The sequence below is a fragment of the Bombina bombina genome, chromosome 6 (assembly GCF_027579735.1).
Source record: "Bombina bombina isolate aBomBom1 chromosome 6, aBomBom1.pri, whole genome shotgun sequence".
NCBI classification, from domain to species: Eukaryota; Metazoa; Chordata; class Amphibia; order Anura; family Bombinatoridae; genus Bombina; species Bombina bombina.
The window spans coordinates 740564657-740583773 of NC_069504.1; the positions used below are offsets into that span (position 1 = coordinate 740564657).

At 38.5% G+C, this 19117-nt stretch overlaps 1 protein-coding gene across 2 annotated transcripts in view; it reads right to left on the reverse strand.

The window, feature by feature from the left end:
* LOC128663585 (tumor necrosis factor receptor superfamily member 10A) overlaps positions 1 to 19117 on the reverse strand; it is a 340293-nt gene that overhangs the window by 53723 nt on the left and 267453 nt on the right. For both annotated transcript variants that reach the window (XM_053717981.1, XM_053717980.1), the window contains exons 4-6: positions 17916 to 18030; positions 17107 to 17192; positions 2172 to 2258 (exon numbers count right to left, since the gene is read on the reverse strand). In XM_053717981.1, the coding sequence (XP_053573956.1) occupies positions 2172 to 2258; positions 17107 to 17192; positions 17916 to 18030 (288 nt within the window). The remainder of the gene's footprint in view (positions 1 to 2171; positions 2259 to 17106; positions 17193 to 17915; positions 18031 to 19117) is intronic.

Below are 19117 nucleotides of genomic sequence, written 5' to 3' on the forward strand. Positions count from 1 at the left end.
TTCAGGGAAGCCTATCACCCGACTCATTAACAAATTAACTTAACTTACCTAACAGTTGCCCTCATCTATCTCCTCACTAATATCATTCTCACCTTTGCAGTCCCCACCTCCTGTTTCCCATCCTCCTACCAATCTAGATTGTAAAATCCCACGGGAATAGGGCCCTCAATTCCCCCTGTATTTGTCTGCAAAATATTGTCTCTTATTGTATTTTTTCTCTGTTGTACTTTTATCCTTGTACCCATAGGCAGCGCCGCGGAATCTGTTGGCGCTTTATAAATAAAGAATAATAATAATATATATGTTGAAGACAGATAATGGTGGTGGAGGCAGGGGATAGCTACAGGAGGACAGATAAATGGGGGTGTTGGGGAGAGATAATTGGGGGCCAGGGAGAGAAAAAGGATGGGCTGGGGAGAGAAAATAGGGGCTATGGAGATGTACCTAAGAGGAGAGATAGGGGAACACCTAAGGTGACAAATAAAGTGAAAAGGCGCTCAATAATTAAAGGGACATGAAACCCAAAATTTTTCTTTCAGGATTCAGATAGAGAATACAATTTTAAAAAAAGTTTCCAATTTACTTCTATTATCGAATTTGCTTGTTCTCTTGTTACTTTTTGTTGGAGAGCTATCTAGATAGGTAACGTGTCTGGAACACTACATGACCGGAAATAGTGCTGCCATCTAGTGCTCTTGCTAATGTATAACATTATTGCAAAACTGCTGCCATACTACAGTACCGCAGACACATGCTCACGCCTGAGCTTACCTTCCTGCTTTTCAACAAAGGATATCAAAAAAAAGAAGCAAATTTGATTATAGAAGTAAATTGGAAAGTTCTTTAAAACTGTATGTTCTATCTGAATAATGAAAGAAAAAAAAATTGTGTTTATGCTTCTTTAAGGCATTATGTAAGTCCTTTGTTTGTGCCAGTTTTTTTTCTTGTTTGTAGATCTGTGTATATATAAAAAAATTATACACGTGGCCCTCCATTCCTACATAAATCATTTGGCCCTCCATAAGAAATAAGTTTGACACCCCTGGTCTAGGGGATAGATGCTTACTTACTGATAAAAAAAACTCCTATAGCTTTGCTGGTACACAGTGACACCATACAGATTTAACTTAATATAAATATATATTTATATTTATTTATTTATTATATCTTAAATAGTTTCATTCACTGCTGAGCTTCTTGTCTGTCTAATTGGTTTCGCCTGGGTCCTTTATAATGCTTGTTCAGAGGCCTATTCCTTGCATTAGCATAGGTAATCACCGTCTGTGCAACTGCCTTAGTCTAATCTCTGATATTTGGATTTCTACAGCCTTTGTGCACATTTTTTATTTGTAACCTGCCCTGGATCATGCATCTGGTATTTATCTTGTTTCCAAGTTTTGCAAGTACCTGATTTCTGTGTGAGTTTACCTGCTTCAGTTCTAACGTCTTTGCAACGGCTTCCTGTGTTTGTGCACAAGATATACAAGTGGATATATATCAGCTCTACAACATATCACACTGCTGCATACGGTACTTGTATCACTCTGCATAAAGTGGACATCTAAATCATTTTCAACTCCCTATAAACTGCTGTATTATATTTTGCTGACAACTTCAGTGTGAACTGTACTACTCAGTCTGTGTTTAGGCCGCATTCAAGAAATCATCTGTGCTTGAAATTCTATTGCAGCTCTTATACTACATTCCAGTATCAAAACCAGTCCTGTTTACTGCAGCCTTGAACTTTGTTTGCAACTCCTCTACAATGAATCATTGTCAACACCTATGTTTTCTGCAGCCTTGTTCTGTCTCTAACATATTTTCAGTTATATATTTCAGCAAGTTACATACACCCTGCATTGTTTCCAGTCTACTGATCAGAGCTGTAACTTTTCCATTCACCATCCTGTACCCTGACCCACAGCTCAGAGGCCAGGTGTGTTCATATCTTATCACTGCACTGAGGGTCTGCTTTCAGACTGGTAAATCTTCAGATTGTGACATTATTAAATAGTTCTATGCAAGCAATAGTGCAATAATAAAATGTTATGTCCCTTTAACCAGCTTACTGCAGTGATCACAGTGATAAGAGACTCCATCAATTTCTTGTTACATTTAAAAACATTAAAGCAAGTTCTGTCATCACTCCTCTGTGAGAGATGTTTTCTTACCGTTATACTGTTTCACCTTACAAAAGGTAAAAAGGACGATGATGATGAAGAGGAGAATAGGACCCAGGATGTAGATCCAGATGAGCCCTGCAGGGGTGAACAGACAAAATCAATAACTACAAAAAATATATTAAAGCATTTAAGAAGAGCTCTACCTTTAGCCACCAATCAGCAAGCGCTACCAAGGTGCTGAACCAAAAATGGGCCGGCTCCTAAGCTTAAATTCCTGCCTTTCAAATAAAGATACCAAAAGAACAAAGAAAAATTATAAGAGTAAGTTAGAAAGTTGCTTAAAATTGCATACTCTACCTGAATCATGAAAGAAAGAAAAAATTGGGTTTCATATCCCTTTAAGTACTCAAAACACCAATTTAAAGGGACATAACACTCATATGCTAAATCACTTGAAACTGATGCAGTATAATTGTAAAAACCTGACAGTAAAATATCACCTGAGCATCTCTATGTAAAAAAGGAAGATATTTTACCTCACAATTTCCTCAGCTCAGCAGAGTAAGTTCTGTGTAAAATAATAATATATACTTCAGCTGTTGCTCAGCTGCAGGTAAAAAAAAAATAAAAAATAAAAAAAATGAAGAAATGAACAGCAGCCAATTGGCATCAGCAGTGCTGAGGTCATGAACTCGTTTACTGTGATCTCATGAGATTTCACTTAACTCTCATGAGATTTCATAGTAAGCTTCCTTAAACTGAATAAGGAAATAAGATGAGTGCACGTAAGCTCGCTCCCTTAGCTGTCCCGGGACAGACATACTGATTTGCTGCTTAGAAGTCCTTTACAATGGGATGTGGCTACTGAGGCGCTTTTGAGGTAAAATATCTTTCTTTTTTACATAGAGATGTTCAGGTGATATTTTCTAGTCAGCTTTTTACAGCTATGCTGCATCACTTTCAAGTGTTTCAACATTTGGGTATCAGGCGAGAGAGCTGAATCACCCCTATTCACGTCAAAGCATTGGCATTTCAATCTTCAAGGTTTGCTCTGCGCATGCGTCCGATTATTGTATGCGCATAATTATATGATTTTGCTCTCTCAAGAAGCGATCGAAGATGTAGGGCATGCGCATATGTCTGGAGGGGCGTATTTTCTTGGGAGGAGTGTCGCCGACTGGCCGGGTCTGTCTTTTTTTTCTTTTTTTTTAAATGTGACCAGACAAAATTAATGGAGGCCGTTGTACGGGAGGAGGATGGAAGTTAAAATAGATACATTTTAATCGCAAGTATTAAAAAATATATAGCGAATACGATATTTTGATAAATGAAAGTCACATGTTTGGGATATTTTGAGAACGTCTGAGTTTACCATCTCTTTAAGTATAGAGCACAATGGGACAATGTAAATTGTTTTCTACATAAGGGTTGCAAAGTTTTAAACTTCGTATTTAAAGGGACAGTCCAGTCAAAATTAAACTTGCATGATTCAGATAGGGCAGACATCCTCAAACTTGGCCCTCCATAGGTTTTGGAGCTACATTTCCCCACGATGCTCAGCCAGCTGAGCATTATGGGAATTGTAGCTCCAAAACCTTTAGAGGGCCAAGTTTGAGGATGTCTGGGATAGTACATACAATTTTAAACAACTTCTGAATTTACTTATTATCATCAAATTTGCTTTGTACTCATGGTATTTGCTGAAAGCTAAACCTAGGTAGTCTCAAACTAATTTCTAAACTGTTAAAAATCGGCCGCTTATCTAAGTGCATTTTGACAGGTTTTTCACAGTTAGACAGTAACAGAATTTGTATTGTTTAAAAAGATAGATAATCCCTTTATTACCTATTCCCCAGTTTTGCATAACCAACACAGCTATATTAATATATTTTAATTTCCTACACTTGCGAAAAGATGCGCAGCCTATGCAGTTTAAGGATCCATGTACTTAGCTTAGCCAATTTCTTTGGTAAGATCTAAAAAAAATATTTGAACTTATGTTGTTAAAGAGAGGTTATTGGCAAGGGTGGGCACTTGGAGGCCCACCAGCATTTTGGAGGCAGCAACTGTAGTGGGGAGGCCCAGGTTTGAAATGGATATGGCTGCGTATGAGTGGATCTGGGAAAGCCACAGGCAGAGCGTGGTGGGAAAAGCAATTATGCTGTGGGGGCTAGTGCCCTCTTAGTGAGACCACTGGGCAAGGAGGATGTCTTCTCAGGGGGAGGGGGGAAAACAGAGTTTTTACTTTCAAAATTCTGTTAAAGTACTGAAACCAGGTATTTCCCTATTTACACAATGAGGCCTATTTATCAAGCCGTCAACCGCAAATACGCTGGAATTCTGCAGCGTAATTGTGACAAGCCTGATTTCCCTTAGTTATCAAAGCCTACAGACCGCCAAAAGTAGAAATCTGTGACGTAACATACGATCCGCCGGTCTCAATCCGACACAGATCGATGCTTACGTCACTACAGATGTTCCGAATGCAAATTCGGCACTATCTGACTACTTTTGCTAGTTAACAAATACCTACCAGGTACGCTCGCCACTATTCCGGCCCAGCGTACCTGGTTTTCAATCCGCCGCCCTGGAGGCGGCGGATGCCATAGGAATCAATGGAAGTCTGAAAGCAGCGAAAGCTCATGTTCACTGCTGCACGATATCCCATTGATTCCTATGGGAGAACACAAGTTATTCTACACCTAACACCCTAACATAAGCCCCGAGTCTAAACAACCCTAATCTGCCGCCCCCTACACCGCCGCCACCTACATTATACTTATTAACCCGTAATCTGCCGCCCGACACCGCCGCTACCTACATTATATACTTATTAACCCCTAATCTGCCGTCCCGCCACCGCCGCCACCTACATAAAGTTATTAACCCCTATCCCGCCGCCCACGGCAACTAAATAAATGTATTAACCCCTAAACTGCCAGCCCCCCACATCGCCATAAACTAAATTAAACTATTAACCCCTAAAACTAACAACCCGCTAACTTTACATTAAATATTAACTCATCACTATCTTATAATAAATTTAAACTTACCTTTAGATTTAAATTAAACTATATTAAAATAATAATTAACCTACCCTAACTATTATCCTAAAATTATATTAAACTATATTAAACTATTTATTAATCTACCCTAACTATTATACTAAAATTAAATTAAACTATATTAAACTACTAATTAATCTACCCTAACTGTTATACTAAAATTACATTAAACTATATTAAACTATTAATCTACCCTAACTATTATACTAAAATTACATTAAACTACAAATTAAATTAACTATATTATATATTTAAAAACCTAACCCTACTCAAATAATTTAAATCTACACTAAAAAATTACTAAGTTACAAAAAACTAACAACTAAGATACAAAAAAAAAAAATAAACACTAAATTACACAAAATAAGAAATTATCAAAGATTTAAACTAATTACACCTAATCTAAGTGCCCTATGAAAATAAAAAGCCCCCCCCCCCAAATAAAAAAACCCTAGCCTTAAAAGGACCTTTTGCGGGGCATTGCCTGTAAATAAAAAATACAAACAACCCCCAACAGTAAAACCCACCACCCACACAACCAACCCCCCAAATAAAAACCTAACTAAAAAAACCTAGGCTCCCCATTGCCCTTTAAAGGGCATTTGGGTGGGCATTGCCCTTAAAAGGGCATTTAGCTCTATTGCAGCCCAAACCCTAATCTAAAAATAAAACCCACCCAATACACCCTTAAAAAATCCTAACACTAACCCCTGAAGATTCACTTACAGTTTTGAAGATCCGACATCCATCCTCCAAGAAGCCGGCAGAAATCTTCATCCAAGCGGCCGAAGTCTTCAGCCAGACGGCATCTTCTATCTTCATCCATCCGGCGCGGAGCATCCTCTTCTTCCGACGTTTTCTCAACAATGAAGGTTCCTTTAAATGACGTCATCCAAGATGGCGTCCCTTAGATTCTGATTGGCATCATCGCCCCGTACTTGGTGTGTGGCTTTTTGACAGCTTTTTTGTTAAATATGGAAAGCGTATTCAGGTCAGCGGCAGCGTTGTTAGGCAATGTCAGGCGAGCGTATTGGTGCCGGCGAATGCAGCACAGTTGATGGCTTGATAAATATGCCTCATTGAGTGAAACATTTTACATTACTACTAGAGTTTAAAGTCAAAATTAAACTTTCACGATTCAGACAGATTCTTATTAAAAAAAAAACAAAAAAAAAAAACTTTCCAATTTAATTTTATTATCAAATTGTGTGCAGTCCTTTTATGTGCGCACTTTCTGAGGCGTGAGCTCCAGCTAGGCATGTGCAAGAGTTCCCAGTATATATGTATACATGAGGCTGTGGCTGATGGCTGTCACATAGGACAGGGAAATGAAAAGAAACAAATTTGTCAGAAAAAAAACAAAACAGAATTTATGCTTACCTGATAAATTACTTTCTCCAACGGTGTGTCCGGTCCACGGCGTCATCCATAACTTGTGGGAATATTCTCTTCCCCAACAGGAAATGGCAAAGAGCACAGCAAAAGCTGTCCATATAGTCCCTCCTAGGCTCCGCCCACCCCAGTCATTCGACCGACGGACAGGAGAAAAACAGGAGAAACCATAGGGTACCGTGGTGACTGTAGTTAAAGAAAGAAATTCATCAAACCTGATTAAAAAACCAGGGCGGGCCGTGGACCGGACACACCGTTGGAGAAAGTAATTTATCAGGTAAGCATAAATTCTGTTTTCTCCAACATTGGTGTATCCGGTCCACGGCGTCATCCATAACTTGTGGGAACCAATACCAAAGCTTTAGGACACGGATGAAGGGAGGGAGCCAATCAGGTTACCTAAACGTAAGGCACCACGGCTTGCAAAACCTTTCTCCCAAAAATAGCCTCCGAAGAAGCAAAAGTATCAAATTTGTAGAATTTGGCAAAAGTGTGCAGGGAAGACCAAGTCGCTGCCTTACATATCTGATCAACAGAAGCCTCGTTCTTGAAGGCCCATGTGGAAGCCACAGCCCTAGTAGAGTGAGCTGTGATGCGTTCGGGAGGCTGCCGACCGGCAGTCTCATAAGCCAATCGGATGATGCTTTTCAGCCAAAAGGAAAGAGAGGTAGCAGTAGCTTTTTGACCTCTCCTCTTGCCAGAATAAACGACAAACAGAGAAGACGTTTGTCTGAAATCCTTTGTTGCCTCTAAATAGAACTTTAAAGCACGAACTACATCTAAATTGTGTAACAAACGTTCCTTCTTTGAAACTGGATTCGGACATAAAGAAGGCACAACTATTTCCTGGTTAATATTCTTGTTGGAAACAACCTTTGGAAGGAAACCAGGTTTAGTACGCAAAACAACCTTATCTGAATGGAACACCAGATAGGGCGGATTACACTGCAGAGCAGATAACTCAGAAACTCTTCTAGCAGAAGAAATAGCAACCAAAAACAGAACTTTCCAAGATAACATCTTGATATCTATGGAATGTAGAGGTTCAAACGGAACCCCTTGAAGAACTGAAAGAACTAAATTCAGACTCCAGGGAGGAGTCAAAGGTCTGTAAACAGGCTTGATCCTGACCAAAGCCTGAACAAAAACTTGAACATCTGGCACAGCTGCCAGTCGTTTGTGTAACAAGACAGATAAAGCAGAAATCTGTCCCTTTAGAGAACTCGCTGATAATCCCTTATCCAAACCTTCTTGAAGAAAGGAAAGGATCCTAGGAACTTTGATCTTACTCCATGAGAATCCCTTGGATTCACACCAACAGATATATCTTTTCCATATTTTATGGTAAATTTTTCTAGTTACAGGTTTTCTGGCTTGTACCAGAGTATCTATCACAGAATCCGAAAACCCACGCTTAGATAAAATCAAGCGTTCAATTTCCAAGCCGTCTTGTTCAGCGGCAAAGAGAATGACTGGGGTGGGCGGAGCCTAGGAGGGACTATATGGACAGCTTTTGCTGTGCTCTTTGCCATTTCCTGTTGGGGAAGAGAATATTCCCACAAGTTATGGATGACGCCGTGGACCGGACACACCAATGTTGGAGAAATCTACTGCTCATTTTAAATTCAAAGTCAATTTTATTACATTGTCTTTCTATTATACATATGTTTATGTTATTCTACTATATTTAATGATAAGACTAAAACCTCTCACTTAATTTGAATATGGCAACAATTTCTGCCATTATATCTGCAATGGGGGGGGGCAGGGGCGGACTGACAAGTCGGGCAATTTGGCCCTTGTCCGAGGGCCCGCCTCCTCTGCAAACAGTTGCAGCATTAGCTATGACTTTTTTTTTCAATAAATATTTTATATTATTGTTGCCAATTTTTTTTTGGGGGGGGGGCGGGAGGGGGCAGTTTTTGGCATCTTTTGAGTGCAGAAGTTGCTAAAAATTAAATCAGAGGCGGCAGCAGGCAGGATAGCGCGCGTGGTAAGGGAGATTGTAAGGCTGTGAGCTACATTCTTACTACTTTACTTTTGTGTGTATATATATATATATATATATATATATATATATACACACACACACACATATATATATATATATATATATATATATATATATATATATATATATATATATATATATATATATAATGTGTGTGTCTAATCTATTAATTTGAACTTCAATACAATCCATACGCCTCGTCTTACTCATACTAACCATTTATATAGATGGTAATAATTATAAGAGCTTAAGTCAACCTTTACCCGCTTTGCATAAGTAAATGCATGGCCATTACCCCTATGAGCAATATAAATAGAGGAAGGTGGGCATTAAGCAGGTCCTCATCCGTTTAGCAGTGATCTATTCTGCTCTATTCAAACTCTGCTCTTTTGAAAATGCCCTGACTTGTCTAGGGCAATATCTTTCAATATGATCCACACAAGAGCTTCCTCAATATTAATATAAAAAAAATGTCAGTGTTTCTTGAGCATTGCCAAAGGCTTCTTTGCTGGCTTCAGTACAATATGGTCTCATGTTATTAGGTACCAGTAACCAGTCAAGCCACTATATTAACAAGTGATTTGCTATTGCTTCACTTGTTAATATAGTGGCTTGGCTGGTTACTGGTACCTAATAACATGAGACCATACTGTACTGAAGCCAGCAAGAAGCCACTAGCAATGCTCAAAAACACTGAAAAGTTTTTCTTTCATGTAATTGGCAAGATTCCATGAGCTAGTGACGTATGGGATATACAATCCTACCAGGAGGGGCAAAGTTTCCCAAACCTCAAAATGCCTATAAATACACCCTTCACCACACCCACAATTCAGTTTTACAAACTTTGCCTCCTATGGAGGTGGTGAAGTAAGTTTGTGCTTAGATTCTTCGTTGATATGCGCTTCTCAGCATTTTGAAGCCTGGTTCCTCTCAGAGTACAGTGAATGTCAGAGGGATGTGAAGGGAGTATCACCTATTGGATGCAATGGTTTTCCTCATGGGAGATCTATTTCATAGGTTCTCTGTTATCGGTCGTAGAGATTCATCTCCTACCTCCCTTTTCAGAACGACGATATACTCTCATATTCCATTACCTCTACTGATAACTGTTTCAGTACTGGTTTGGCTATCTGCTATATGTGGATGGGTGTCTTTCAGTAAGTATGTTTTCATTACTTAAGACACCTCAGCTATGGTTTGGCATTTTATGTATTAATATAAATATCTAAATATATGTATTGTACTTATATTTGCCATGAGTCAGGTTTATGTATATTTCCTTTTGCAGACTGTCAGTTTCATATTTGGGAAAAGCATTTTTTAGAAAAAAAAAAAATTCTTACCTGGGGTATAGTCTTTTTTCAAATTGACTGTTTTTTCATTAAATTTGCGGGCAAGATTAGGCTTGCGACAGCGCAAAATGCCAAAGTATATCGCAAGATTTTTTGGTGCAAAGTTACGTCCGATGACACAAAATTCGTCATTTCCGGCGTCTTAGTCGACGCAGAGTTCTTTTCACAAGGTTGCGTCTTCAATAACGCGAGTGTGTCATTTCCGGATGTTGTTAGCTCCAAAAAAAATTCTGGTTGTGTCGTGCGTCATACTTGGAGCCAAATATTTTCATTATTTAAAACCCCATTCCTATGTGCCTCTTGCCTTTTTCTCTATCAGAGGGCTATGCTGTTTGCATTTTTTTCCCATTCCTGAAACTGCCATATAAGGAAATTGATAATTTTGCTTTATATGTTGTTTTTTCTTTTACATTTGCAAGATGTCTCAATCTGATCCTGTCTCAGAAATCACTGTTGGAACCCTGCTGCCTGATAACGATTCTACCAAAGCTAAGTGCATTTGTTGTAAACATGTGGAGATTATGGGGCCTATTTATCAAGCTCCGAAAGGAGCTTGACGGCCCATGTTTCTGGCGAGTCTTCAGACTTGCCAGAAACAGCCGTTATGAAGCAGCGGTCACAAAGACCGCTGCTCCATAACCTGTCCGCCTGCTCTGAGCAGGCGGACATACATCGCCGGAAATCAACCCGATCGAGTACGATCAGGTTGATTGACACCTCCCTGCTGGCGGCCCATTGGCCACGAGTCAGCAGGGGGCGGCATTGCACCAGCAGCTCTTGTGAGCTGCTGGAGCAATGTTAAATGCAGAGAGTGTATTGCTCTCCGCATTCAGCGATGTCTTGCGGACCTGATCCGCACTGTCGGATCAGGTCCGCAAGACATTTCTTAAATATGCCTCTATATCTCCAGCTGTGGTTTGTAATAGTTGTCATGATAAGCTTTTACATGCAGAGAATGTGTCCATCAGTAATAGCACATTGCCTGTTGTTCCTTCAACATCTAATGTACAAGATATACCTGTGAATTTAAAAGATTTTATTGCTGATTCAATTCAGAAGGCTTTGTCTTCCATCCTGCCTGCTAATAAACGTAAGAGGTCTTTTAAAACTTCTCATAAAGTTGATGAAATTTCAAATGACTGACAACATAATGAATTATCCTCCTTTGATGAAGATCTATCTGATTCAGAAGATCCTTCCTCAGATGTTGACACTGACAAATCTACTTATTTATTTAAAATGGAGTAAATTTGTTCTTTGTTAAAAGAAGTGTTGATTACATTGGATATTGAGGAAATTAGTCCTCTTGATATTAAAACTAGTAGACGTTTAAATTCTGTTTATAAACCTCCTGTGGTTACTCCAGAGGTTTTTCCAGTTCCTGATATGATTTCTAAGGAAAGGAATAGGCCTGGTACTTCTTTTATTCCTTCTTCAAGGTTTAAAAAATTGTATCCTTTGCCAGCAGTTACATTGGAGTTTTGAGAAAAGATCCCCAAAGTTGATGGGGCTATTTCTACTCTTGCTAAACGTACTACTATTCCTATGGAAGATAGTACTTCCTTTAAAGATCCTTTAGATAGGAAACTTGAATCTTATCTAAGGAAAGCCTATTTATATTCTGGTCATCTTCTTATGCCTGCAATTTCTTTGGCTGATGTTGCAGCTGCATCAACTTTTTGGTTGGAAAGTTTAGCGTAACAGGAAATGGATCCTAATTTGTCTAGCATTGTTCGCTTGCTTCAACATGCTAATCATTTTATTTGTGATGCCATTTTTGATATCATCAAAATTGATGTTAAATCTATGTCTTTAGCTATTTTAGCTAGAAGAGCTTTGTGGCTTAAATCTTGGAATGCTGACATGATATCTAAGTCTAGATTACTATCTCTTTCTTTCCAAGGTAATAAGTTATTTGGTTCTCAGTTGGATTTGATTATTTCAACTGTCACTGGGGGGAAGTTTTTTTTTTGCCTCAGGATAAAAGATCTAAGGGCAAATCTAAAGCTTCTAACCGTTTTCGTTCATTTCGACAAAATAATGAACAGAAACCTAATTCTTCCCCCCAAAGAATCTGTTTACAACTGGAAACCTTTAAGTTGGAATAAATCCAAGCTGTTTAAGAAACCAAAGCCAGCCCCGAAATCTGCATGAAGGCGCGGCCCTCATTCCAGCTCAGCTGGTAGGGGGCAGATTAAGATTTTTCAAAGCTATTTGGGCAAATTCTGTCCAAAATCATTGGATTCAGAGTATTGTCTCTCAGGGGTATCGAATAGGATTCAGAGTAAGACCTCCTGTGAGAAGATTTTTCTCACGCATTCCAGCAAATCCAGTAAAGGCTCAGGCTTTCCTGAAGTGTGTTTCAGACCTGGAGCTTTCAGGGGTAATCATACCAGTTCCGTTTCAGGAACAGGGTCTGGGGTCTTATTAAAATCTATTCATTGTCCCCAAGAAAGAAAATACATTCAGGCTAGTTCTGGATCTGAAAATTTTGAATCGTTATGTAAGAGTGCCAACTTTCAAAATGGTGACTATTCTGCCTTCTGTTCAGCAAGGGCATCATATGTCCACAATAGACTTACAGGATGCATATCTTCATATTCCGATTCATCCAGATCATTATTAGTTTCTGAGATTCTCTTTTCGAGACAAGCATTACCAATTTGTCGCTCTTCCTTTTGGCCTAGCGACAGCTCCAAGAATCTTTTCAAAGGTTCTCGGTGCCCTACTCTCTGTAATCAGAGAACGGGGTATTGCGGTGTTTCCTTATTTGGACGATATCTTGGTACTAGCTCAGTCTTTACAGTCTGAAGAATTTCACACAAATCAACTAGTGTTGTTTCTTCAAAGACATGGTTGGAGGATCAATTTACCAAAAAGTTCTTTGATTCCTCAGACAAGAGTCACCTTTTTAGGTTTCCAGATAGATTCAGTGTCCATGACTCTGTCTCTAATAGACAAGAGACGATTACAATTGGTTTCAGCTTGTAGGAACCTCCAGTCTCTATCATTCCCTTCAGTAGCTATGTGCATGGAAGTTTTAGGTCTCATGACTGCAGCATCGGACGCGATCCCCTTTGCTCGTTTTCACATGAGACCTCTCCAGTTTTGTATGCTGAATCAATGGTGCAGGGATTATACAAAGATATCACAATTAATATCCTTAAATCCTAATATGTTCAACTTTCTCTGACTTGGTGGTTAGATCACCATCGTATAATTCAAGGGGCCTCTTTTGTTCATCCAACCTGGACTGTAATCACAACAGATGCAAGTCTTTCAGGTTGGGGAGCTGTCTGGGGATCTCTGACAGCACAAGGGGTTTGAAAATCTCAAGTCGCAAGATTACCCATCAATATTTTGGAACTCTGTGCGATTTTCAGGGCTCTTCAGGTTTTGGCCTCTGTTGAAAAGAGAACCGTTCATTTGTTTTCAGACAGACAATATCACAACTGTGGCATATGTCAATCATCAGGGTGGGACTCACAGTCCCCAAGCTATGAAAGAAGTATCTCGGATACTTGCTTGGGCGGAATTCAGCTCCTGTCTAATTTCTGCCGTTCATATCACAGGTATAGACAAATGGGAAGCGGATTATCTCAGCCGTCAGACTTTACATCCAGGGGAGTGGTTTCTCCATCCAGATGTGTTTTCTCAGATTGTTTAGATGTGGGGTCTTCCAGAAATAGATCTGATGGCATCTCGTCTAAACAAAAGATTTCCCAGGTACCTGTCTGTCCAGGTCCAGGGATCCTCAGGCAGAAGCAGTGGATGCGTTGTCAGTTTCTTGGTGTTACCAACCTGCTTATATTTTCCCGCCTCTAGTTCTTCTTCCAAGAGTGATCTCCAAAATCATCATGGAACAATCGTTTGTGTTGCTGGTAGCTCCAGCATGGCCTCACAGGTTTTGGTATGCGGATCTTGTTCGGATGTCCAGTTGCCAACCTTGGCCACTTCCATTAAGGCCAGACCTTCTGTCTCAAGGTCCGTTTTTCCATCAGGATCTCAAATCATTAAATTTGAAGGTATGGAAAACGCCTAGTGCTTAGTCATAGAGGTTTTTCTGACTCAGTGATTAATACTATGTTACAGGCTTGTAAATCTTTTTCTAGGAAGATTTATTATCGAGTTTGGAAGACTTATATTTCATGGTGTTCTTCTCATAAATTCTCTTGGCATTCTTTTAGAATTCCTAGAATTTTACAGTTTCTTCAGGATGGTTTGGATAAGGGTTTGTCTGCAAGTTCCTTGAAGGGACAAATCTCTGCTCTTTCTGTTTTATTTCACAGAAAGATTGCTAAGCTTCCTGATATTCACTGTTTTGTACAGGCTTTGGTCCGTATCAAGCCTGTCATTAAATCAATCTCTCCTCCTTGGAGTCTTAATTTGGTTTTGAAGGCTTTACAGGCTCCTCCTTTTGAACCTATGCATTCTTTGGACATTAAACTACTTTCCTGGAAAGTGTTGTTCCTTTTGGCCATCTCTTCTGCTAGAAGAGTTTCTGAATTATCTGCTCTTTCTTGTGAATCTCCTTTTCTGATTTTTCATCAGGATAAGGCGGTTTTGCGGACTTCATTTAAATTCTTACCTAAGGTTGTAAATTTTAACAACATTAATAGAGAAATTTTTGTCCCTTCTTTGTGTCCTAATCCTAAGAATTTTTTGGAGAGATCCTTGCATTCTTTGGATGTGGTAAGAGCTTTGAAATATTATGTTGAAGCTACTAAAGATTTCAGGAAGACTTCTAGTCTATTTGTTATCTTTTCTGGTTCTAGGAAAGGTCAGAAGGCTTCTGCCGTTTCCTTGGCATCTTGGTTAAAGCTTTTGATTCATCAAGCTTATTTGGAGTCGGGTCAAGCCCCGCCTTAGAGAATTACAGCTCATTCTACTAGATCAGTCTCCACTTTGTGGGCTTTTAAGAATGAAGCTTCAGTTGATCAGATTTGCAAAGCAGCAACCTGGTCTTCTTTGCATACATTTACTAAATTCTACTGTTTTGATGTATTCGCTTCTTCGGAAGCAGTTTTTGGTAGAAAAGTTCTTCAGGCAGCTGTTTCAGTTTGATTCTTCTGCTTATGTTTTAAGTTTTTCTTTCATTTATGAGAAAAAACGTATTTTTTTTTGGTTGTGGATTTATTTATTTTCAGCGGAAAATGGCTGTTTTTATTTTATCCCTCCCTCTCTAGTGACTCTTGTGTGGAGTTCCATATCTTGGGAATTGCTATCCCATACGTCACTAGCTCATGGACTCTTGCCAATTACATGAAAGAAAACATAATTTATGTAAGAACTTACCTGATAAATTCATTTCTTTCATATTGGCAAGAGTCCATGAGGCCCACCCTTTTTATGGTGGTTATGATTTTGTTGTATAAAGCACAATTATTTCCAAATTCCTTTGTTGATGCTTTTTACTCCTTTCTTTATCATCCCACTACTTGGCTATTCGTTAAACTGAATTGTGGGTGTGGTGAGGGGTGTATTTATAGGCACTTTGAGGTTTGGGAAACTTTTCCCCTCCTGGTAGGATTGTATATCCTATACGTCACTAGCTCATGGACTCTTGCCAATATGAAAGAAATGAATTTATCAGGTAAGTTCTTACATAAATTATGTTTTTTTATATTAATATTGAGGAAGCTCTTGTGTGGATCATGTTGAATGTTATTGCCCTAGACAGGTCAGGGCATTTTCAAAAGAGCAGGGTTTGAACAGAGCAGATGGAATACTTGTTTAGTGTGATCACTACTAAACAGATGAGGGCCTGCTTAATACCCACCTTCCTCCATTTATATTGCTCATGGGGGCAATGACCATGCATTTACAAACAGGTTGACTTAAGCTCTTATTATTATCATATAACTGGTTAGTATGAGTCAGGCGAGGAATTTGATTGAAGTTCAAATTAATAGATTAGTCGGTATAAGTAATTAGTAAAGTACTGCAGTCTGCTTGCTTGAACCTCTATAATATATATCTGCATATAAGGATCTGGGGAGGGGGCTGTGTGTGTGACAGAGAGAACATTGATTGCCATTGGTTTACCCATGTGTTCAGTTAGAAAACAGTAGTGCATTGCTGCTCCTTCAACAAATGATACCAAGAGAATGAAGCAAATTTGATAATAGTAGTAAACTGGAAAGTTGTTTAACATTGTATGTTCTACTTAAATCATGAAATATTTTGCTTGGGTTTCCTGTTCCTTTAAAGTTTAATTTTGACTTTACTCTCCCTTAAAAAATATTTTTCTCTAAACCTACACTGGTTTCAGTTAAAGGGACACTGTACCCAAATTTTTTATTTTGTTATTCAGAAAGAGCATGCAATTTTAAGCAACTTTCTAATTTACTCCTATTATCAATTTTTCTTTGTTCTCTTGCTATCATTATTTGAAAAAGAAGGTATCTAAGCTTTTTTTTTTGTTTCAGTACTCTGGACAGCAATTTTTTATTGGTGGATGAATTTATCCACCAATCAGCAAAGACAACCCAGGTTGTTCACCAAAAATGGGCCGGCATCTAAACTTACATTCTTGCATTTCAAATAAAGATACCAAGAGAATGAAGAAAATGTGATAATAGGAGTAAATTAGAAAGTTGCTTAAAATGTCATGCTCAATCTGAATCACGAAATAAATTTTTTGGGTACAGTGTCCCTTTAAAATGGAGATAGTTTTCTCTTTATTTAGTATAGACACCTACTTATAGGATCATGCATCTCTTACTTAAAGGAAATATACAAATTAATGATTTTACCTCTTTAGCTGCCAGTAACAAGTGATTTTACCCCCTTGTCTGCCCCTCATTTTTCTGCTCCACACTGTAGTGCATATAGGCATGGGGATTATTTTTTTGGCATAAGCTTTTGTTAATTTACAATATTTAGTTCTTATTAAAAATGTTTCTTTATATGGCAATTAAAAATATGGTGGGGGAGGGGCATAGGAGATGGGAAGGGCAATAAGGTGGAGGGGAAGAGGAGGTAGGTAGGTGGATCAAAGAGGGGGTAGGGGGCCCTGCCACACTTTTGCCTGGGGTCCTGTTTAGGTATTTTAGCCCCATCTACCCAGGGGCGGAATGAGACCAGACACACCTAGGTACTACCTATTATCTTGACCATGAGAATGGTGTTTGGAGACAAACAACTACACACAATAAACTTACATTTTCTGGAATGACCCGCTGAGATATCGCACTGAGTATCTGATGTAGAATTGCAAGGCTGCTGAAGCACTTGACCAGGGGGACAACTAAGAGAAATGGAGATCATATTATTAGAAAAAGCAGTTATGTGTTTGCTAATGTTCACTGAATATATCAAATATACTCCCTTAGTGCTAGATTACAATTAGAGCACAACTGATAGTACAGGGTGACGTATCTTACACTCGGGTCTTGCACTAAGAATAATGAACAATCTGTAATTTTAAGTGGATGGTTAAAAATTTTAACCAGAGCATCTTAACGCGGCCAAATCTCATTGTGTTCTACTCTAGCACAATCCAAAATACTGCTGTAAATTTTAAGACTTACAGTAAATTATTACAGCACATAACTACATGAATTGCTCTTCTTGTGCACCCTCAGCTTAATACATCATCTACTTAGCGCACCCTCAGCTAAGCGCACCCTAGACCATTGGGCGAAGAAAAAAAAATAACTTTGGACTTATATAATATCATTGCGTTTAGTTTTTTTGCCAAATAGGGAGTCTGCTATACTGGGCTGACACAATCTATTGTCTTGTGCTTCCACACTCCAGTCTTTACTCTTTTTAAACTGCTGCCTTTCACTTCCATCTTTCTTCCTTTTTTTTTTATTCAATGCACTCACTCAACTTTAATGCTGCCTGGAATGCTAGTTTCTCTAATATTACATTTGGTACATTCTAAGGGTAAGTTTTTGTTTTTTGTTTTTTTTTGTTTTCCCCCCAAAAATCATTAGAAATCTATTTTACATAATGACACCCTCACCTTGTAGTGCATGGTAGACATATCTCACATGGGTGCTCTGGGGGGCAGAAGGTCCCATTCTTACAGCGGCAGACACGGTTCTTGGTGGGCGTGCACAGAGACACCTCTTCTTCATCTGAAAATTCAGATAATTACATATACATGGTAAATTTAGCTTAATAGTCCTCCACGGTTCCAGAAAAAAACAAAACAAAAAAACACTTCCCCCTTTTTTTTTTTCTGATAATCAATGCAGTTTAAAAAAATATCATCCCGTTAAAAGATAGATCTAAGAACTGAACATTACATATTATTTTAGAAATTTAATCTGCAGGGCATATAGTGTATTTCTTGGAATAGTATACTTTGGGCTTGATGATTTGTTTCTGAGCTGGTGAGATTATTTAAGAAGAATCATTGCCAGTATTTCTTTTTACTTGGTGGAATTATCTAAAGCCACTTTGTCTAAGGGGCTTATAAATGCACAAAGAAAATCATAATAAAGTTTAAACATACTCACTTTTACATGTGAAATTTTACATAGCAGAGAACACTCATTGTTTCTATGGAAGACAGCTCGCAACTCACAGAGACAGTCCATTACCTTTGATAATTGCCTGCAAGGCTAAATGTGTTTTTTCACGTTTTTGCTAGCAAACTTTTGATCATCTGGCCCTTAGTGCTTAGGATTTCTGTTTATTACGCAGGGGTCGACACATTTGTTTAACATTTAGGAGCCAGTAAGAATATATGGGAGCCAGTTATACGTTTAGGAGCCAGACAGTGTTTTTTTATATAGAAATATGGAGAATAACCCAAAAAGTTAGGAGCCAGGGGTAAAATTCTAGGAGCCAGTGGCTACCTGACTCCTGGGTTTGTCAAGCGTTGCTGTAGTGTAGTATATTATATGTATGCGATGATCTGTACTATGTTTATACTATGACATAATTATTTCTATAAGTAGCCTTTAAAATATGCAATACTAAGAGTGTCATTCTCCACTTTATTAGACAGTCATTAACTACCTATGACAAATACGTATTCACTGGTTTCTGCTACACAGTTTAATATTTATTGCATAATTGCTATATACTTATTATAAATAAATATAGCATTATGTAATGTTAGCAAGTGTATAAATAAAGCTCACCATCTAACAGAATAAGACCAAACCACTTAAAAAACTAAATTACTTAAAAGGGACAATAAACACCTTGGGATTT